The sequence below is a fragment of the Rana temporaria genome, chromosome 2, assembly GCF_905171775.1.
Source record: "Rana temporaria chromosome 2, aRanTem1.1, whole genome shotgun sequence".
NCBI classification, from domain to species: domain Eukaryota; kingdom Metazoa; phylum Chordata; class Amphibia; order Anura; family Ranidae; genus Rana; species Rana temporaria.
In genome coordinates this window covers 536,251,466-536,274,743 of record NC_053490.1, presented here as the reverse complement: position 1 = coordinate 536,274,743, position 23,278 = coordinate 536,251,466, and the positions used below count along the sequence as shown (strand labels likewise).

Here is a 23,278-nt window from a genome sequence, read left to right as displayed (position 1 = left end):
ATCATTTCTAGTGTAGAGAGAGTGCTCCTAGTCTAAATTGTATGCTTGTAGCTAGGTTCTAGGCAGCTTGAGCTTTGTTTGTTATCTGGGTTTGGTAGGTTTCACTTCAAGTGAACATTGTTTACATGTGCCAGCTGCTGTTGCGTGTTCTTCAGTAGATAGATTGGGAAAATACAATGAATAGTTCCTTGCCTCCCAGGCTTCGCTTGGAGTGGATGTAGAGTTGGAAGGTCCTTTCTTTCCGGGCTGCTGCCTGGGGAGGCAGCAGCTTGGAGAGGATGTTGTGGTGGAAGGTCCTTTCCTCCTGGGCTGCTGCCTGGGTTTAGCAGGTTTCACTTCAAGTGAATATTGTTTACTTGTGCCAGCTGCTGTTGCGTGTTCTTCAGTAGATAGATTGGGAAGATACAATGAATAGCTCTTTGCCTCCCAGGCTTCTCTTGGAGAAGATGTAGTGTTGGAAGGTCCTTTCTTTCCGGGCTGCTGCCTGGGGAGGCAACAGCTTTGAGAGGATGTAGTGGTGGAAGGGCCTTTCCTCCTGGGCTGCTGCCTGGGTTTAGCAGGTTTCACTTCAAGTGAATATTGTTTACTTGTGCCAGCTGCTGTTGAGTGTTCTTAAGTAGATTGGGAAGATACAATTAATTGGGTTACTGAGGGTTTTATATGGGGAAGAGAATGAATATCTGGAGAGACCTTGTAGAATAGCTCTTTGCCTTCCAGGCTTTGCTTGGAGAAGATATAGTGGTGGAAGGTCCTTTCTATCTGGGCTGCTCCTTGCAATGGTGAACCTCCAGAGAGTTTGGCAGGGATCTGTGATCGCTATGTCCTTAAGACACAGCTGATCACAGATCGGAATAAAGAGCCAATCACAGCGGCTATATACCACCTGATCAGCTGTGTCCAATCACAGCTGATCACGGTGTAAGCAGGATTTGCTGGTTATCGGCATTCCTCTTCTCATATCTACAATGATTATCAGTGTTATCAGCCCCAACAGTGCCCACCAGTGCTTCCAATCAGTGCCCATATGTGCTGCCTGCCAGTGCCTAACAGTGATGCCTGTCAGTGCCTAAGGCCCCGTACACACGACCGGATCTGTCCGTTGGGATTTATCCGCGGATCAGTTCCAGCAGACAAATCCGGTCGTGTGTACGGCCTAGCGGACATTTTTCGGCGGACATTTCTCCAGCCGACGGTTTTCAAGCGGATAAAAATTTCTTAGCATGCTAAGAAATCTATCCACTGGAAACCTGTCCGTCGGACTGATCCGGTCGTCTGTACAGACTCACCGTATAAGTCCAAGCGATCCCCATCCCTTGCATTCGTCTAAGTGATTTGACGCATGCGTGGAAGTATTTACCTTCCAGGGTCGCGCACGTCGCCGCGTCATTGTCGCGGCGACGGCGCGGCCACGTCACCGCGTATGTTTTCTGCAGGGATTTTGATCTGATGGTGTGTACAGCCATCAGATCAAAATCGGGAGCAGAAATGTCAGCTGGAAAAGGTCCGGCGGACCATTTCCAACGGATATCCTCTCGTGTGTACGGGGCCTAACAGTGATGCCTTATAGGGCCACCTATCAGTGCCCGTCAGCGCCGCCTCATCAGTGCCCATCAGTGCTGCCTCTTCAGTGCCGATCAGTGTTGCCTATTAGTGCCCATCAGTGCCTCCCCCATCAGCACACATCACTGAAGGAGAAAAATTACTTATTTACAACATTTTATAACAGAAACCAATGCCGTGTACACACGACCGTTTTTCGGGATGTAAAAAATGAGTATTTTTTTTATGTCATTAAAAACGATGGTGTGTGGGCTCCAGAGCATTTTTCACGACGTAAAAAATGGGCATTAAAAATTTAGAACATGCTCTAAATTTTTGCGTCGTTTTTAACGTCGTAAAAAATGGTCGCGTGTGGGCTTTAATGACGTGAAAAAAACGCACATGCTCAAAAGCAAGTTATGAGACGGGAGTGCTTGTTCTGGTAAAACTAGCGTTCGTAATAGAGATAGTACATTCGTCACGCTGTAACAGACAGAAAAGCACGAGGACTGAAAAGCGCGAATCGTCTCTCATCAAACTTTTACTAACACAAAATCAGCAAAAGCAGCCCCAAGGGTGGCGCCATCCGAATAGAGCTTCCCCTTTATAGTGCCGTCATACATGTTGTACGTCACCGCGCTTTGCTAGAGCATTTTTTTTTTCACGATCGTGTGTAGGCAAGGCAGGCTTAACAATAATCGGGTTGAAAAAAACGTACCGTATTTTCCGGCGTATAAGACGACTTCTTGCATCTAAAATCATGCCCCAAAAGTCGGGGGTCGTCTTATATGCCGGGTACCTGTCTGTCAGACGGCAGCCATCCATTATTCAAAAGCCGCGCCTCCTCCTCAGACTGTTCCGTGATAGGCGGAACACTAATTTTCCCAGCAGAGCCTCTGTTCAGTGTTCCGCCTATCACGGATGCCTTCTCATCCTCGGCCTCGGACGAGAGGACATCCGTGATAGGCAGAACACTGAACAGAGGCTCTGCTGGGAAACTTGGTGTTCCGCCTATCACGGAACAGCCTGAGGAGGAGGCGCGGCTTTTGAATAATGGACGCCCGCAGCCTGGGAAACTCTGCAAACAGGAGAAGGTAGGGAGATCGTCGAGGCAGGCATACTGGCACAGTGAGGCAGGCATACTGGCACAGTGAGGCAGGCATACTGGAACAGTGAGGCAGGCACAATGGCACAGTGAGGCAGGCATACTGGCACAGTGAGGCAGGCATACTGGCACAGTGAGGCAGGCATACTGGCACAGTGAGGCAGGCATGGCATAGTGAGGCAGGCATACTGGCACAGTGAGGCAGGCATACTGGCACAGTGAGGCAGGCATACTGGAACAGTGAGGCAGGCACAATGGCACAGTGAGGCAGGCATACTGGCACAGTGAGGCAGGCATACTGGCACAGTGAGGCAGGCATAATGGCATAGTGAGGCAGGCATACTGGCATAGTGAGGCAGGCATACTGGCACAGTGAGGCAGGCATACTGGCACAGTGAGGCAGGCATAATGGCATAGTGAGGCAGGCATACTGGCACAGTGAGGCAGGCATACTGGCACATTGAGGCAGGCATACTGGCACAGTGAGGCATGTAAAATGGCACAGTGAAGGGTCGTCTTATACGGTGAGTATATCCCAAAACCAGCATTTTGGCTGGAAAATTAGGGGGTCGTCTTATACGCCGGCAAATACGGTAGTTTTTTCTAGACCATTAAAAATGGTCGTGTGTACGCGGCATAAGACATTTTATTTTTCGACATTTTTGGTCTTTTTTTGTTTGTTTAGCAATAAATTAAAACCCCAGTGGTGATTAAATACCACCAAATAAAAGATCTATCGGACTCAAAAAAATGATACAAATTTCATTTGGGCGCAGTGACGCCTGACTGCGCAATTATCATTCAAAGTGCGACAGTCCTAACAGCTGAAAATTGGCCTGTGCAGGAAGGGGGTGAAAGTGCCCGGTATTGAAGTGGTTAAAAAGCAATAATTCCTTTATGAAGCAAATTAGAATATAGCGAATGTATTTATTGTGAGTTGTGTGATATCTCGGGTGCCTTCACACGGACGGGTCTGGTATCAGGACTAGGCGTGCTCGCGGACATCAGCGTGTCAGGAGTCTCATGTTGTTGTCATTTCGTTGTTTGTCTTATGTAAATTCACTTGTTTTGATCTGTATGCTGCACAGTTCCGCATAATGAGGTCATCGGCACGTTACCGTCGCCTCCTGTCTCTCCTTACTTTGATTTGCTGGCCACAAGCCCAGATCTGAGTGTGACAGCGAGTGAAAACGAGTGAACTGGCTGCATTCCCTCTACAGACTGCAGGGCTGCAAGCTTTCCGTAGCGGGAGAAGAGGCTTATAAATGATACCAGCGATTTTCTTATGCTGTATATGTAGCTACAAAGGCAGACTCCACCATACAAACAGTGGCCCAGATTCAAGTAGAATTGCGCGATATTTGTGGGGGAGCAGGGCAACTATTTTGCCCTGCGCCCCCGCAAATATTTTGCGCTGCCCTCGATTCACGGAGCAGTAGCTCCGTGAATTGCGAGGGCGCGCCGGCAAATTTGCCCGGCGTAAGCGCGCGCAAGTTAAATGATCCCGCCGGGGGCGGGAATCATTTAAATTAGGCGCGCTCCCGCGCCGAGCGTACAGCGCATGCTCCGTCGGGAAACTTTCCCGACGTGCATTGCGGCAAATGACGTCGCAAGGACGTCATTTGCTTCTAAGTGAACGTGAATGGCGTCCAGCGCCATTCACGTTTCACTTACGCAAACGCCGTGAAATTCAAATTTCACGGCGCGGGAAGGCCGGCTATACTTTAGCATTGGCTGCCCCTACTATTAGAAGGGGCAGCCTTGCGCTAAAAGTAGCCGTACGGAAACTCGGTACCTGGCTTGCGCGGGGCCCGCGCAAGCTTGTGAATCAGTGGTAGTATGCAATTTGCATACTACACGCTGATACACAATGGGAGCGCCCCCTAGCGGCCCACGCAAGAATGCAGCCTAAAATCTGCGAGGCATAAGAGCCTTATGCCGCGCAGATTTTAGCCTGCAGTCGGTGTAACGAGGTTCCTGAATCAGGAGCACTCGTTACACCGGAGCAAGTAAGCACTTGCGCTGCGTAACCTATGGTTGCGCGGGCGCAAGTGCTTCTTGAATCTGGGCCAGTGATGATACTCCCTATTCATCTATAGCTGCTGGGAGAGTCATCTTCAAATGGAGAGTTTGTCCAAGGATTCAGTCCCCTCGATATGTTTTAGGGCTTTTTGGGCCCTCTTTGATTCATCTATATGCGTAAATCCCAAATGTCCCATTAAAATTCTTTGGTTGTAAGGTGACAAAATGTGGAACATTTCAAGGGGTATGAATACTATATCAAGGGATTTTATTATTTTCTATTCTATTCCTTTTTTTTCTATTCTATTACTGTTGTAAGGGGTTAGCTTGGTAGCGGGGTGTGTGGCCCCTTTGGATGGGTTCACTACACACTGAATTTATACAGACAGGCACTCGAAGACGGTTGAAAACAAAGGGGTAGATTCAGGTACCGCTGCGCACTCCTTACGGAGGCGCAGCGTCCTGTTTTTGCCCTGCGCCCCCGCAAATTAACTGCGCTACGCTTCATTCACGAAGCAGTAGCCACGTAATTTGCGTGGGCGCTCCTCAAAAATGCCCGGCGTAAGGGCGCCTAATGTAAATGATCCCGTAGGGGGCGGGAATCATTTAAATTAGGCGCGCTCCCGCGCCGAGCGTACAGCGCATGCTCCGTCGGGAATCTTTCCCGACGTGCATTGCGGCAAATGACGTCGCAAGGACGTCATTTGCTTCTAAGTGAACGTGAATGGCGTCCAGCGCCATTCACGATTCACTTACGCAATGACGTAAATTTCAAATTTCCCGGGAACGACGGGTATACGTAGCATTGGCTGCCCCTGCTATTAGCAGGAGCAGCCTTACGCGAAACCCGACGTACGCAAACGACGTAAACTGCGTACGCAGGGCTCGCATAGGTTTGTGATTCGGCGTTAGTATGCGATTTGCATACTATACGCTGACCACAATGGGAACGCCCCCTAGCGGCCAACGTAAGAATGCAGCCTACGATATGACTGGCATAAGAGCCTTATGCTAGTCATATCTTAGGCTGCCGTCGGCGTAACAAGGTTCCTGAATCAGGAGCATTCGTAACGCCGGCGCAAGTAAGCAATTGCGCTGCGTAACTATGGTTACGCAGACGCAATTGCTTCTTGAATCTAGGCCAAAGATTTGGGTTTATTCTTCCATCTTGCTGGAAACAAGTGCAAGCATCCAAAACAGCATAAACCAAATCAAACATAAAAGAAACCCTGGCCACTTGGGGCGTCTTATCTTCACCACACAGGAACCTATCTATTGAGTCTGGCACAGCCTAGTGCTGGGCAGACACTGCTGGTCATACAGCAGAAAAACAATAGTCTTTTGATTTTTATCACACAGAAAAATCAATCATCTCCTCACCTCCTCAGAAGACTTTCAGCTACTGCTCTCTTTCACTCAGAAAGCCTCAGGATGCAGAAAATCAGTGGCAATCCTCTGTATTACTTATAGAGGCCTTAATTGCTTCATTCTGAACAGCTGAAGTTTTCCAACGCCCTTAAACCTTTGCTGGCTACTTTTGCAGCCGATGCCTAATAACAATTGGTGTATTGTCTAAACAAGGCAGAAATGTATGTCCCGTCTGTGACAACACCCACAGATTTACCTGACCTCCTGTCACACCGTATATACTTGAGTATAAGCCGAGTTTTTCAGATCACATTTTTTTGTGCTGAAAATGCCCCTTTGGCTTATACTCGAGTCACCTTTTTGCACCTGATCTCCCGGACTTTGAGGACCCGGTCCCAATCTTGGCAAACATATAGCCCCACTCTTCCTCTACAAGTGTGCAAAGTTTGTTGTCCGTGGGACCTACGGCCCGGGGAGCACCAAGTTTTCAAAGTCGGGCACCCTTTCCATAGCCTTCCATGTTAAATGGTAATTTCTCCGGTAACTTTGGGGACCCGGTACCGGCCGGCCCCACTCTTCCTCTACAAGTGTGCAAAGTTTGTTGTCCGGGGGACCTACGGCCCGGGGAGCACCGATTTTTTAAAGTCGGGCACCCCTTCCATAGACTCCCATGTTAAATGGTAATTTCTCCGGTAACTTTGGGGACCCAGTACCATCCGGCCGTAGGTCCCCTGGACCCGAATCTTGGCACACATGTAGCCCCAGTTCTCCTCTACAAGTGTGTTGTCTGGCCGGGGAGCACCGATTTTTCAAAGCCGGGTATCCCTTCTATATACTCCCATGTTAAACGTAAGTCTAGTCATGGGCACAGTGAGGCATGGACACAGTGAGGCGTGGACACAGTGAGGCAAGCACATGGACACAGTGAGGCATGGGCACAGTGAGGCATGGGTACAGTGAGGCATTGTAACAATACGCCAAATTAGATTCAGGTTTATGGATCGCAACTGCGGAGACTTCTCAGGTTCGAACCCAAGTTTCACTCTTAACTCAGTTAAGAGTTTGGGTTCTATCATCACAGCCTCAGTAAAGTAAATAGTGCTTATTCCAGCATAAGCATCATTAAAGTAAATCTTGGTATTAATGGTATAGAACAGGTATAGGGATAGGAGTAGCCACAGTACTGGGACTGCACACTAGAGGTCAGTAATGAACACAGGCATAGAAGCAAAGCAGGTAATTGATATCTATAGCAGTGAGCATAACATGTGAGCTGCAGTTCAATCTTGAGTGAAACTCCTTAGTACTTTAGCATAGCAGTGAACATAACTTGGAAGCAAGCGGCAAGTATGGAGATCAGCGTTTAGTAAATTGGTTTCTATAGCAGAGTACTTGCAGTTGCAGATAGCTGGGCATGGATGAGCGTCCTGGGAGCCTGGACCTGGTTGATGAGAGCAGCTGTGCCGTGAGTGAAGTCCTGGTGGTCCAGTTCAGGAAGCTGGAGCTCGGTAAAGGTGAGTCTGGAAGCCCAGCTGACAGTGGCGTTCTGTCAGCAATAGAGGAACACCATTCTGTCAGTGCTGGGAGTTTAAATAGGCCGCACAGGAGCGAACCAGGAAGTACCACTAGGTGGCACACCTCCGCAACCACCGTGGGGAGCAGGGCTGCAGGAAGTGAGAGGATATTCAGAAAGAAGGAAGAGAGTTGACTGGGAAAGAAGCAACTATAGTTGTACTTAGTGGAAAGTTATTGGTGTGACGTTACAGGCATGGGCACAGTGAGGCATGCACATGGGCACAGTGAGGCATGGGCACAGTGAGGCATGGGCACAGTGAGGCATGGGCACAGTGAGGCATGGGCACAGTGAGGCATGGACACAGTGAGGCATGCACATGGACACCCTAGGCTTATACTCGAGTCAATACGTGTTCCTAGTTTTTTGTGGAAAATTAGGTGCCTCGGCTTATATTCAGGTCGGCTTATACTCGAGTATATACAGTATATTCTATTCGGAAATACTAATTTGAATCAAATTCGAAAACGATTCTAATTCAAATCAAATTCTAGAATGTTTTGCCTTCGATTCAAATTAGATTCATATTATATTTTTGTCCAAAATTTAGTTTTGTTGTTTTCAGATTCATTTAAACTCATTACTATTGTAATTCGGAAATTCGAATACATCCGAATTTCCGAAATAAGGAAAAATCTGTCTGAATTTCAATTTGGAAAGAAATGAACCCGCACACGTCTGGCATCTATGTATGGCAGAACAGGTCCCGATGAATGTGCCCAACTAACTGTGTTATTACCTGGATGGCCGGGAACATTCACAGGCACAGTTTTCATGTTCTACACAATTCCCATACAGACTGAAGACTTTGCGTTGTTGCTGCTGGATATGTTTTCACCTGGAATATTAAACCCGGGATGGCGAGTGTGGAGAAGACAGGAGGACAATGGGAAACCAGCTGTCGGTTTTCATCCACGGAACTTTCACGTCCATACAGAGCCACCAGATGCGTTTTGGTCTTTACTCATTATACATCTGACAATGAGCCGCCTGAGCTTGTATGATTAGTAATTAAAAGAGGTGACTGAGCCTTTTCCTGCTGCAAATTTGTGACAGACTGACGTCCCTCCTCCTTTACGGGAGACAGTCTGTTATTTAGCGGGGATGGTGAAGAGAAACTGGAGCAAATTAAATTGGATTTGCTGTCTGTAGTATGATTTTTTATTTCCCAGTGCAAATTAATAAAAGTCAAATTCTGGTCAGGATTCGGCATTTCTTTCATGGAAATCCTTTTTGTTTTGTTTTAAATAAAAACTAGTTGGCTTAAAGAGGCCCTGTCACCAACGTAAACTATTTCAGATAAAAGTGAATAAACATCATGGACCGGATTCACAGACATCGGCGCATATTTATGCCGCCGTAGCGTATCTCTTTTACGCTAAGCCGGCGCAGCGCACAGAGGCAAGCACTGGATTCACAAAGCACTTGCTCCCACTCGCCGTTAAAGATACGCTGGGTTTCCTCGGTGTAAGCCAGTGTAGGTGGAAGTGGGCGTGAGAAATGCTAATGAGGCGTGACCCCATGCAAATGATGGACCAAGCGCCATAGAAGTACTTAAAATGAACGGCGCATGCGCAGTTCCTTGGCCGCATCCCAGTGCGCATGCTCAGAATCACGTCGAGACAACTGCCTAAGATACGTAGAATCACTGCCTACGACGTGAACGTAACCTACGCCTAGTCATATTCACGTACAACGTAAACGACAAAAGATACGACGGCTTGTGTTCCCTGGTCCATACCTTTGCATGAGTTGCGCCTCCTATATGGGGAATACCTTTACGCCGGACGTACGACTTACACAAACCGCGTATATGATGCGCCGGGCGCAACTACGTTTGTGAATCGGCGTATCTCCCTCATTTGCATATGTGCATAGAAAATCTATGGCAATTGCGCCCGGCGTAACTATGCGCCCACGATACGACGGCGTAGGCAAGTTACGTCGGTCGTAGGAAGCCTATTTTCAGGCGTATCTCAGATTGTGGGCACAGCGCACAGATACGACAGCGCATATTTGCACTTACGCGGCGTATCTCGAGATACGTCAGCGTAAGTGCTTTGTGAATCCGGGCCCAAGCATTTAAAGGGATACTATGGGTTTGTTTTTTTTTAAACAAACATGTCATACTTACCTCCACTGTGCAATTTGTTTTGCACAGAGTGGCCCCGAGCATTCTCTTCTGGGGTCCCACGGGGGCTCTCGCAGCTCCTCCCCGCAAGATCTAACCCACCTCTGGGAAGCTCTCTACCAAGGGGGTTACCTTGCGGGCGCGCTCCCGTGTGATACACTCGAAGGCCATAGCTGCCAAGTGTATGACTCGGCCCCGGTGCGCCGCATCATTGATTTGATCGACAGCAGCGAGAGCCAATAAAGAGCCGACTAGAGCTCGGTTAAAGCAACGCAGGATCGCACGCAAGGAGATTCGGGTCTCAAGTAAGTAAAACGGGGGCTTGGGGGGGGGCGTTGACTGCAAGCCTAACTAACAACTAACTACAGTATATGCAAAATGGAGAACACAGAAAAGCAGGGGAAAACTGGAGATGCAGGGAGCAGATGGGAAGGGGGAACCAAAAAACTCTGATCAGGAACAGGGCAGAGTAGGTACAAGGTAGCAGGGTACAGGGCAGGAACAGGATAGCGGCTGACAAAATAACTGGCAGCAAGCAAAACACTGGAATGAGAGGAACTTAGTAGAGGAGGATCTAAATATCCTCCCAGCAGCCAGCATCTGGTAGAAACTGTTGCTTGGTCATGCAACACTGTACGCAAATTAGATTTATGTCAACCCCTTTAAGATGCTTCCAGTGTATTCCTTTCTATAAATGATGTGAACCAAACAGTGGTGCCCCATCCATAGAGGGCGCACGGGCGCTGCCTCCCCTATCCATGCGTCTGGCCTCCTGATCTACATATCAGTAGCGTCGGACCATGGATTTCAATGCAGGGTGTTTTTTTTTTTAAGCACCTGATTACAGCCAGAGGCTCTTATAGGCTTCAAAAAAGGGGCGAGCTCGGAGTGCAGAGTATTGCGCTCTGAGCCCACCCAGTTGAGGGACCATAGCGAATTAATTTTTCGCTATTATCACACTAAAGTTCCTCCCCGCCAATCAGGAGGAAGGTCTGTGAGGCCTGTTTCACGATTGGCCAAAGCGTCAGGAGATCCTATTGGATGTCCAATGCTTTGGCGCAAGAGGAGACACGTGGCAAAGAAAGCTGGAGGAGTGGACACCGGAGCCGCCGAGGATGCTGTCCGCACTCCAGAAGAGAATACCACAGCCCCCGTCACACAAGCGTGTAAGTGCTTGTCCTCCACTGTGCAATTTCGTTTTGCACAGAGTGGCCCCGAGCATTCTCTTCTGGGGTCCCACAGGGGCTCTCGCAGCTTCTCCCTGCAAGATCTAACCCACCTCTGGGAAGCTCTCTCCTGAGGGGGGTTACCTTGCGGGCGCGCTCCCGTGTGATACACTCGAGGGCCATAGCCGCCAAGTGTATGACTCGACCCCCGGTGCGCCGCATCATTGATTTGATCGACAGCAGCGAGAGCCAATGAAGAGTCGACTAGAGCTCGGTGAAAGCAACGCAGGATCGCCCGCAAGAAGATTCGGGTCTCAAGTAAGTAAAACAGGGGCTTGGGGGGGGGCGTTGACTGCAAGCCTAACTAACAACTAACTATATGCAAAATGGAGAACACCGAAAAGCAGGGGAAAACTGGAGATGCGGGGAGCAGATGGGAAGGGGGAACCAAAAAACTCTGATCAGGAACAGGGCAGAGTAGGTACAAGGTAGCAGGGTACAGGGCAGGAACAGGATAACGGCTGACAAAATAACTGGCAGCAAGCAAAACACTGGAATGAGAGGCACTTAGTAGAGGAGGATCTAAATATCCTCCCAGCAGCCAGCATCTGGTAGAAACTGATGCTCGGTCATACAACACTGTACACAAATTAAATTTATGTCAACCCCTTTAAGATGCTTCCAGTGTATTCCTTTCTATAAATGATGTGAACCAAACAGTGGTGCCCCATCCATAGAGGGCGCAGGGGCGCTGCCTCCCCTATCCATGCGTCTGGCCTCCTGATCTACATATCAGTGGCGTCGGACCATGGATTTCAATGCGGGGTGTTTTTTGTTTTTTTTTAAGCACCTGATTAGAGCCAGAGGCTCTTATAGGCTTCAAAAAAGGGGCGAACTCGGAGTGCAGAGTATTGCGCTCTGAGCCCACCCAGTTGAGTGACCATAGCGAATTAATTTTTCGCTATTATCACACTAAAGTTCCTCCCCGCCAATCAGGAGGAAGGTCTGTGAGGCCTGTTTCGCGATTGGCCAAAGCGTCAGGAGATCCTATTGGATGTCCAGCGCTTTGGCGCAAGAGGAGACACGTGGCAAAGGAAGCTGGAGGAGTGGACACCGGAGCCGCCGAGGACGCTGTCCGCACTCCAGGAGAGAACACCACAGCCCCCTGTCACACAAGCGGATAAGTGCCGGACCGCTTGTGGGAGGTGCTATTTCAGTGCCATGCCCCCTCCACCCCAAAAGAAGAACCCACCAGCCGCCACTGAAACCAAAAAACCCAGTGACAGAATACTTGACTAATAACAAACAGAAGCCTAACTAACAACTAACTATATGCAAAATGGAGAACACAGAAAAGCAGGGGAAAACTGGAGATGCGGGGAGCAGATGGGAAGGGGGAACCAAAAAACCCTGATCAGGAACAGGGCAGAGTAGGTACAAGGTAGCAGGGTACAGGGCAGGAACAGGATAACGGCTGGCAAAATAACTGGCAGCAAGCAAAACACTGGAATGAGAGGCACTTAGTAGAGGAGGATCTAAATATCCTCCCAGCAGCCAGCATCTGGTAGAAACTGATGCTCGGTCATGCAACACTTTACGCAAATTAAATTTATGTAATTTTTTTTTCTTTACGCAAATTTAATTCATGTAATTTTTTTTTCACTCCCCCCACGCCATCTCCCCCTGTAATTGGACACAGTGGATTTTTTGTTAGCAGGTCCCGGCCAGTTATTCCTGGTCGAGACCTGCTGATCGGCTGTGTCCAATAGCAGCCCAGAGCTCTGACAGGTGTGTTTTATACACATAACAAGTTGTCGTTTAGGCCCCATCACACTTATACGACTTGTCCCACTATTTTGGACTGCAAAATCGCAAGTCATTCTCCATGATTTACAATGACTACCATTCATATTAGTACGACTTTAAGTCCTGCCAACTTAAAAGTAGTTCCTGCACTACTTTTTTTTCTGAAGTTAGATCAAAGTCGGATCCCCGTATTAACGGATCCGACTTTGGCATGCAACTTGTGCATGAAGGGGAACTCCACACCAATAAACCAAAAAAGAAATAATGGCATGGGTTTCCCCTTCATGAGCATACCAGGCCCTTCGGTCTGGTATGGATTTTAAGGGGGTACCCCCAAAATCCATACCAGACCCTTATCCGAGCATGCAGCCCTGCCGGTCAGGATATGAGGCGGGGATGAGCGAGCGCCACTCCTGAACCATACCAGGCCGCATGCCCTCAACACGGGGGGGTGGGTGCTTTGGGGCAGGCGGGCCTTGCGCCCCCCACCCCAAAGCTGCCCACCCCAAAGCACCTTGTCCCCATGCCTCTTCCCAACATCCCTGGCCGTTGGTTGTCGGGGTCTGAGGGTGGGGGGCTTATTAGAATCTGGGATCCCCAGTGTCAAAAATAAAACACACTACAAAAGGTTTTTAAAGTAATTTATTAGGCAGCTCCTTGGGTCTTAAAGTCTGTAGAGAATTGTATCCTATTATTTAATCTGTAAAATACAGTAAATATATACGGGGACAACAATCAGTGGCGGCTGGTGGGTTTTTAATTGGAGGGGCACTGCCAGAACCCCCTCCTCCACCCAGGGTAGCATCATTAGACCCCTTTACATTACACAGCACCCCACAGCTCGGGATCCCTTTACATTACACAGCACCCCACAGCTCGGGACCCCTTTACATTACACAGCACCCTGCATCACTGGAACCCTTTACATTACACGGAACCCTATACATTACACGGCACCCTGCATCACTGGACCCCTTTACATTACACAGCACACTGCATCACTGGACCCCTTTACATTACACAGCACCCTGCATCACTGGAACCCTTTACATTACACGGAACTCTTTACATTACACAGCACCCTGCATCACTGGACCCCTTTACATTACACAGCACCCTGCACCACTGGACCCCTTTACATTACACAGCACCCTGCACCTCTGGACCCCTTTACATTACACAGCACACTGGACCCCTTTACATTACACAGCACCCTGCATCACTGGAACCCTTTACATTACACAGCACCCTGCATCACTGGAACCCTTTACATTACACGGAACCCTTTACATTACACGGCACCCTGCATCACTGGACCCCTTTACATTACACAGCACACTGCATCACTGGACCCCTTTACATTACACAGCACCCTGCACCTCTGGACCCCTTTACATTACACAGCACCCTGCACCTCTGGACCCCTTTACATTACACAGCACCCCACAGCTCTGGACCCCTTTACATTACACAGCACCCTGCATCACTGGACCCCTTTACATTACACAGCACCCTGCACCTCTGGAACCCTTTACATTACACGGAACCCTTTACATTACATGGAACCCTTTACATTACACAGCACACTGCATCACTGGATCCCTTTACATTACACAGCACCATGCACTGTGCAGGGCATTAATACATGAGTTTCCATGACCAGTGCAGGACATTTACCCCCCCCCCCCCCCCCATGCTGCATAGTAAAAAAAAAAAAAACACAGAAAGTCATCACAGTTAATAATGCCATACGGAATGCAGTCTAAAGATTATGAACTGTGAATGTGATTTTTTTTTTAATATGCAGCATGGTGGGGGGTGGGTAAATGTCCTGCACTGGTCATGGTAACTCATGTATTAATGTCCTGCACAGTGCATGACATTAATACATGTGTTATTACTATGACCAGTGCAACTCTGCAGGACATTTAGGACATTTTGTGATGAAAATAGATGTTGTTGGTGCTTGCCTGGTTTGTTCCTCGTCGGCGGCGCTGGCTCCTCCTCTCTACACTCCTCTCATCAGTGCCGTCCCAGTCAGCCCTGAATGATAATCCCCGCCCACCGTGAGTGACGTCACGCCGCCAGGACGGGCGCCGGGCGGGGGTGTAAACTAAGGTTAGCAGCTCGGCAGCACGATCACACGATGATCATATTGGCCAGGCTGGAGCCTGGTGTCGGCAAACAGGGGCGGGCCGCGGGAGCGGAGTAAATACACTGACAGACTGCAGACTAAAATAATCATTGCAGTGACACTCTTACACGATCCCAGGGGGGGTCAAGCGACCCCCCTTGCCCTATGGAGCGGACGCCCATGAGTGCTAGGCATCCAATAGGATCGCCTAACACTTAGGCCCATTGGGAAACAGTTCTCACGACCTGCCTCCTGATTGGCGGGGAGGGACTTTAGTGTGAAAATGTATTTGCTATTGTCACACAACAGGGTGGGATCGGGACGCTGTGCTCTGCGCCCCAAGCCCACCCTTTTTTTTATCCTATTAGAGCCTCTGGATCTAATCACATGCTTCAAAAATCCACACCTCCTCCATTGGAATCCATGCAACCGGTGCCCTGATATGTAGATTAGGGGGCCCGGACGCATGGATAGGAGGTGCGCCCTCTATGGACGGGCCGCCACTAACAACAAAGAAAATTAAACTTCTGATATATTTGCTACATTTGATAATGTTTGTCTTTTTACCAAGTACATTTCACTTTGCACCTTTGTAGTGTTTGGGTTTTTTCATTTATGGAGTGGACTCTGGAGGAAATCTGGAACTCGGTATAAATGAAATGTTGGAAAGAGAAAACGCATCCATCGCCTGAAGTAGAGAGTTTTCTTCTTTTTTTTTTTTTTTTTCGATGTGCTAGCAAATTGTTTAATTCTTCCCATCATTGTGCCTAATTATATCTATGAGAAAAAATGAGACTACAGAGGCCGAGAACCCCCCAGATATTTGGCATAATGTGCCTGCGTGATAATTGAAAGTTCTCTGTGAAAGAATTTTAGATTTTATGGGGAGCGACGGATGCTGCTTTTATTATTGAAACTTAATCCAGCAAATTCCTTTTAACATTTTATTAATATCCACAGTGGACATCGGAGAAATGACTTCATTAGCAGAGACAGTGGTTTATGTTTGGAGCTGGCAGTTTCTGATATCTTTTTTATTTATTTTTTACTTTTTTCTTTTTTTCTTATTTTTTTTTATTTATAGATTTGCAAGAGATAAAAATAAAACATTGACTGCAGACAGTGGGGGAAATTTACTAAAACTGAAGAGTGCAAAATTCGGTGCAGCTGTGCATGGTAGCCAATCAGCTTCTAACTTTAGCTTGTTCAATTAAGCTTTGGTCTCTCTGCAGACAAATAGCCAGATTCAGGTAGGGCAGCGTAACTTTCAGGCGGCGTAGCGTAGCGTATTTACGCTACGCCGCCTTAAGTCAGAGAGGCAAGTGCTGTGTTCACAAAGCACTTGCCTCCTAAGTTACGGCGGCGTAGCGTAAATGGGGCCGGCGTAAACGCGCCTAATTCAAATGAGCATGAGGGGGGCGTGTTTTATTTAAAATAACGGTGACCCCGCGTATTTTACGTTTTTTACGAACGGCTCATGCGCCGTTCGTGAAAGAATCCCGGTGCGCATCCTCTAAATTCCGCCGCAAATCGGCATTGCTTTCGACGTGAACGTAAATGACGTCCAGCCCTATTCGCGAACGACTTACGCAAACGACGTAAAAAATTAAAATTTCGAAGCGGGAACGACGTCCATACTTAACATTGGCTGCGCCTCCTAATAGCAGGAGTAACCTTACGCCAAAAAAGCCTAACGTAAACGACGTAAAAAAAATAGCGCCGGGCGGACGTACATTTGTGAATCGGCGTATCTAGGTCATTTGCATATTCTACGTCGAAAACGACGGAAGCGCCACCTAGCAGCCAGCCTCAATATTGCACCCTAAGATACGACGGCATAGGACACTTACGCCGCTCATATCTTAGCCTAATTTAAGCGTATCTGGTTTCCAGAATACGCTTAAATTTACGATGGCGTAGATTCAGAGTTACGACGGCGTGTCTACTGACACGCCCGGCGTAACTCTACGTGAATCTAGCCCAAAGGCTTTTTTTTGTCTGATCTCGTCATTACTCAGCCACTACCCACTTTGGTCGCAGAAGCAGCGGCTGGGGGGGGGGGGGGGGGGGGGGTTGGTTTTACACATTATACCACCTGCGGCTTTACAGCTGCGCCCTTCAAAATGCGACCCTTTCAAGGGAATGGGGTAGCTCTGCAAGCTGCCTGGTATTTGCACCCACTTCCGGCCACAGACTTCGGGCAGACTGCGGGCAGGACGTCACCTCCCGTCCTCCCCCCCCGTTGTGCTCTGGGAACACTCAGCTCCTAGAGAACAGCGGGAGCCAATCAGCAGGCGCATCGCATATCGCGCATGCGCCGTAGGGAACCGGACAGTGAAGCCGGAGTGCTTCACTACCTGGTTCCCTCACCGAGGATGGCGGGGGGTCAGCAGAGTGACAAGCGATCGCTCGTCCTCTGCTGCGGATGGCGCTGGACTCCAGGACAGGTAAGTGTGCCGATATTAAAAGTCAGCAGCTGCAGTATTTGTAGCTGATAACTTTTAATATTTATTTTTTTCAGCGGAGCTCCGCTTTAAAGCAGGTGGTGAGGAGGTGATACAATGCCTCCTCACTACCTATTGAATGCTCTCTGAAGAGTGATCTGAACACAGATCCGCTCTTCAGAGAGCTAAGCAAGAGTGAACAAGCCCCAAGAGAGATTTATTTTTTATTTTTATGATGAATGCTGGTACTTCACGAGGGAAACGGGGGGGGCTTCAGTAACCAAAACTGCAATGTTTATCTTCCTGACATGTCACAGAAAGCACCCCCATGGCTAAGAATTTGAAATAAACTTGAAAAACTTTACATTAATAAGTCGCCGGGACCAGATGGCTTGCACCTGATTGTCCTTAGGGAACTCAGTTAAGTAATTGCCAGACCATTGTTTCTAATTTTTACAAACAGTCTACCCACTCGTATGGTACAAGATGATTGGAGAAAAGCCAATGTAGCATCAATATTAAAAAAATGGCCAAAATACATCCCTGGGAATTACAGACCAGTAAGCCTAACATCAATAGTATGTAGGCTCTTGGAGGGGATGATAAGGGACTATATAAAAGATTTTAGTAATGAGAAGGGTATCATTAGCAGTAATCAGCATGGATTCATGAAGAATCGTTCTTGCCAAACCAATCTATTAACCTTCTATGAGGAGGTGAGTTGCCATCTAGATAAAATAAGGCCCGTAGACGTGGTGTATCTGGATTTTGCAAAAGCATTTGACACAGTTCCCCATAAACGTTTACTGTACAAAGTAAGGTCCGTTGGCATGGACCATAGGGTGAGTACATGGATTGAAAACTGGCTACAAGGGCGAGTTCAGAGGGTGGTGATAAATGGGTAGAGAGAGAGAGAGAGAGACTTGTAAAGCGCAACACATGCGAACTGAATCGCCTCTGGGCGCTGTATCCATTTCATGGGTAAGGAACCCCTTGACCTCAGAAGAGATGGGTTTTAATCTTTCTCCTAAAGGCCAAGTGGTCCGACTCCAGTCGGATGGTGGTTGGTAGTGCATTCCACAGGCGAGGTCCCTGGACTGCAAATCTTCGATCTCCTTTGGACTTGTATCTGGCTTTGGGTATCTGGAGGAGGTTTTGATTGGTGGATCGCAGAATGCGATTGGGGTTATGGGCTTTTATTTTTTCGCATAGATATTGGGGGGCGTTGCCTTGAATACACTTATGTATTAGGCAGCGTGCCTTGAAAGTGATTCTGTCTTTTACTGGCAACCAATGAAGGGATCTCAGTGAAGGTGAGATTGATTCCCATGGTTTTTTCCCAGTCACAAGTCGAACGGCCGTATTTTGAACAAATTGCAGACTAGTGATTTGGTATTTGGGGAGTCCAAGATAGAGGGCATTTGCGTAGTCGAGTCTGGAATTGATGATTGTTCCCACCACGACTGCAATGTCCTCTTTCGGGATAAAGGGCGTGAGTCTGCGTAGTAGGCGCAGCAGATGGTGGGATCCGCTTACTACTGACCCTATTTGTGCATCCATTGTCATGTAGGTGTCGAAAATGACTCTGAGACTTTTGACTTTGGTGCTAGGGGTGATAGTTTTACCCAGAATGGATGGGGGAATCCATGTTGACGCGGGGTGATTTTTCCGGTTAGCGTGAAAGGAGAAGTTCTGTTTTCGAACCATTGAGTTTAAGATAACTGTTTGTCATCCAGTTATCTATTAGAGTGGGGCATTTCTCTAGTCCAAGAGAATGATCCTTTTTGTTGCAGATGCGGAAATACAGTTGTGTGTCGTCTGCATAGGAGTGGTAAAGTAACTTCTGGTTATTGATGATTTCAAAGAGAGGGCGAAGATAGATATTAAACAATACAGGCTATAAGGGAGATCCCTGAGGGACTCCGCATGACACTGTACGTTTTTCAGAAGTGAAAGACCCCAGTTTCACTATTTGTGATCGGTTTTCCAAGAAGGAGGAGGACCAGGGTAAAACACATTCAGCGACTCCGGCTACTTCAGCTAGCCTAGCCAGTAGTAGTCCGTGGTCTACAGTGTCAAAAGCCGCGCTTAGGTCCAGCAGTATCAGGAGACAAGATTCTCCTTCGTCTGCGGCCTCTAGAGCGCCATCCCATATTTTGAGAAGCGCCGTTTCTGTTCCGTGACCCGGACGGAAGCCTGATTGAAACGGATCGAGTAATTTATGGGTGTCTAAATGCAGTTGCAGCTGTTGTACAACTACTTTCTCCATTACCTTGGAGAAGACATTTAGAGCTGTTATGGGCCTCCGGTTGTTTGGGTCTTTGGGGTCGAGGGTAGCTTTTTTAGAATTGGTTTTATTGTACCTTGTTTTAGCAAGGTGGGCACCATGCCCTCCTTAAATGATTGGTTAATGAGCTGCGTGATAGCTGGTGCCAGTATATCGGCACTTTCTTTCAGCAGTTTAGTGGGGATGATATCATTGGGTGCTGTGCTATTACGCAGAGTCCCGATGATGTATTTAGTGGCATCGATGGAAATGGGTTTTAGCGTGAATTTTGGTGATTGCGGCAGATTTATGTGGGTAGTACTCGGAATAGGGGTGCAACGGATCAAAAAACTCACGGATCGGATCGATCCTCGGATCAGGAGTCACGGATCGGATCATTTTCGGATCAGCAAAAAAAAAAAAAAGGGTCCGTTTTTTCATTGGTCCAAAAAAAAAATGTTTTATATATATATATATATATATATATATATATATATATATATATATATATATATATATATATATATATATATATAATAAAATAATATATTTTTTTTTTTGGACCAATTAAAAAAAGGAACCTTTTTTTTTTTGCTGATCCGAAAAAAGAGCACAATAGCAATTCACAGGGGTGGATTAAAGAGGAAGCAGGTGAGGCTGTTTGGGACTTAAAGTACAATCTTGATGTTTTTACAGCAAAATATATATATATATATATATATATATATATATATATATTTTTTTTTTGCTGTAAAAACATCAAGATTGTACTTTAAGTCCCAAACAGCCTCACCTGCTTCCTCTTTAATCCACCCCTGTGAATTGCTATTCTGCTCTTTTTTTCCCCCTTCCCCCCCCCCTCCTCTCACACCAGTGCTTCACTGCTAACATTCCCATTCAGCTTGCTAGAGCCCAGTGCACAGCGTGACACGCCTCCCCGGGGAGGCGTGTCACGCTGGGCTCTGGCAAGCAGACTGGCCGCCGCTCCGGAGCTAGGCCGAAGCCGGGGACTTTCCTAGGCCTAGGCTCCGGAGCGCTCCGCGGATCGCGGGGTGTGCCGATCCGAACGGGGTGGCCCGTTCGGATCACGGATCGGTGACGATCCGTTACACCCCTAACTCAGGATGGTCGGGGGTGGGTAGTGGGGTCCCCCAGGGTTCTGTGCTGGGACCAATCCTGTTTAAATTGTTCATAAACGGCCTGGAGGATGGGGTAAATAGCTCAATCTCTGTATTTGTGGATGACAATAAGCTAAGCAGGGCAATAACTCCTCCGCGGGATGTGGAAACCTTGCAAGAAGATCAAATTAAGGGGGGGGGGGCAACTACATGGCAAATTAGGTTTAATGTAGAAACATGTAAAATAATGCATTTGGGTGGCAAAAATATGAATGCAATCTATACACTGGGGGGAGAACCTCTGGGGGGATCTAGGATGGAAAAGGACCTGGGGGTCCTAGTAGATGATAGGCTCAGCAATGCCAAGCTGCTGCTAACAAAGCAAACAGAATATTGGCATTAAAAAAGGGGATCAACTCCAGAGATAAAATTATAATTCTCCCGCTCTACAAGACTCTGGTCCGGCCGCACCTGGAGTATGCTGTCTAGTTCTGGGCATCAGTCCTCAGGAAGGATGTGCTGGAAATGAGAGAGTCCAGAGAACGGCAACAAAGCTAATAAAGGGTCTGGAGGATATTAGTTATGAGGAAAGGTTGCGAGCTTTGAACTTTTTCTCTCTGGAGAAGAGACACTTGAGAGGGGATATGATTTCAATATACAAATACTGTATTGGTGACCCCACAATAGGGATAAAACTTTTCCGCAAAAGGGAATTTAAAAAGACATGTGGTCATTCACTAAAATTAGAAGGGAAACAGTTTAACCTCAAAGGGTTCTTTACTGTAAGAGCGGCAAGGATGTGGAATTCCCTTCCACAGGAGGTGGTCTCACAAGGGCCTACATGTACGTCCCCTTTAAGATCCCAGCCGTGGGTCACGAGCGTGCCGCCGGTCCTTTAGCTGCATAATGGTCCGGGGGCTGAAGTGGTTAATTAATTCATAAACAATGTAATCGCACACGTAGGTTGGACTTGATGGACTTGTCTCCTTTTTTTCAACCTCACCTACTATGTCACTTTTCTGTTGTTGTCACCCCAGTGGTGAAGTGCTGGTCACCTGTCATGAAAGCAGCCTTCTGATAGGCCTACAGACAATTTCTTTCACCGCTCCAGGTGAGTCTCGTAGATCATCAAGGGTAGTTTGAACCACCAGGGTGCCGGCAATGCTGATTGTAGCAAAAACGAAAAGAACTCTGGACAGCCGCACTCCAAAATGACTTAAAATAAAGTTGGTCTTTTAATGTAAAAAGTACATACAGGCACTGCAAACAACAGATACAGATTGGCCGACGCGTTTCACGCTGCAATTCAGCGCTTAGTCATGGCTAACATAGGTTCACACTGAAAATACATATATACCCATACCACCATCATGTGAGAAAACATTCGCCTATGGCGAGACTGGATCAATTAAACAATTTAGATAGTTAATTGCATGCATATTAAAACCAATTTATATGGAACAGGTGATGTAGCATATCTTGCAATTAACATGTTAATTGCAAGATATGCTACATCACCTGTTCCATATAAATTGGTTTTAATATGCATGCAATTAACTATCTAAATTGTTTAATTGATCCAGTCTCGCCATAGGCGAATGTTTTCTCACATGATGGTGGTATGGGTATATATGTATTTTCAGTGTGAACCTATGTTAGCCATGACTAAGCGCTGAATTGCAGCGTGAAACGCGTCGGCCAATCTGTATCTGTTGTTTGCAGTGCCTGTATGTACTTTTTACATTAAAAGACCAACTTTATTTTAAGTCATTTTGGAGTGCGGCTGTCCAGAGTTCTTCTGATAGGCCTAACAAGAACTCCGCCTTCCAGTTCTTTACTGTTTAGAGATATCAGTAAATGATGAAATTTTCTGCATTTTTTAGCAATGATTGAAGGAACTTTTTCTGATCTCTTCCAGGATTACGTGCTGCCACCTGCCTTTCCAGAGTAAATGGCTCTATGTGGGGACGGAGAGAGGAAACACGCACATTGTAAATATCGAATCCTTCATCCTGTCCGGATACGTCGTCATGTGGAACAAGGCAATAGAGCTGTGAGTATGACCGTCGTGTGCATTCATAGTTATCATGATGCCCTCTCACACCGGTACAGACATAAATACAAATAATAGAGCCGGCAACTCCAAACGTCCTTGTTGCTTCTTTATTGGTGCATAAAAAAAGTGAGTAAAAACAAACAGGGGCTCATGCGTTTCGGCAAGCCGAAACGCGTGAGCCCCTGTTTGTTTTTACTCACTTTTTTTATGCAACAAATAAAGAAGCAACAAGGATGTTTGGAGTTGCCGGCTCTATTATTTGTATTTTTTTTATCATTGTGTGACACCGTACCCCCATATGCTGGGACTTTTATTTGCAAATAACTACACAAGTGTCAGGGTTTCATTGATCTGGGACCCCCAAGTGTCAGTGTGTCATTGTTCTGTGACCCCCAAGTGTCAGTGTGTCATTGTTCTGGGACCCCCAAGTGTCAGTGTGTCATTGTTCTGGGACCCCCAAGTGACAGTGTGTCATTGTTCTGGACCCCCAAGTGTCAGGGTGTCATTGTTCTGGGACCCCCAAGTGTCAGTGTGTCATTGTTCTGGGACC

General features: G+C 47.4%; 1 protein-coding gene across 7 annotated transcripts in view; it reads left to right on the top strand.

Moving 5' to 3' along the window:
• Positions 1-23,278, top strand: part of STXBP5L (syntaxin binding protein 5 like) — a 413,558-nt gene that overhangs the window by 162,699 nt on the left and 227,581 nt on the right. For all 7 annotated transcript variants that reach the window (XM_040339197.1, XM_040339195.1, XM_040339193.1 and 4 more), the window contains exon 5: positions 22,591-22,725. In XM_040339197.1, the coding sequence (XP_040195131.1) occupies positions 22,591-22,725 (135 nt within the window). The remainder of the gene's footprint in view (positions 1-22,590; positions 22,726-23,278) is intronic.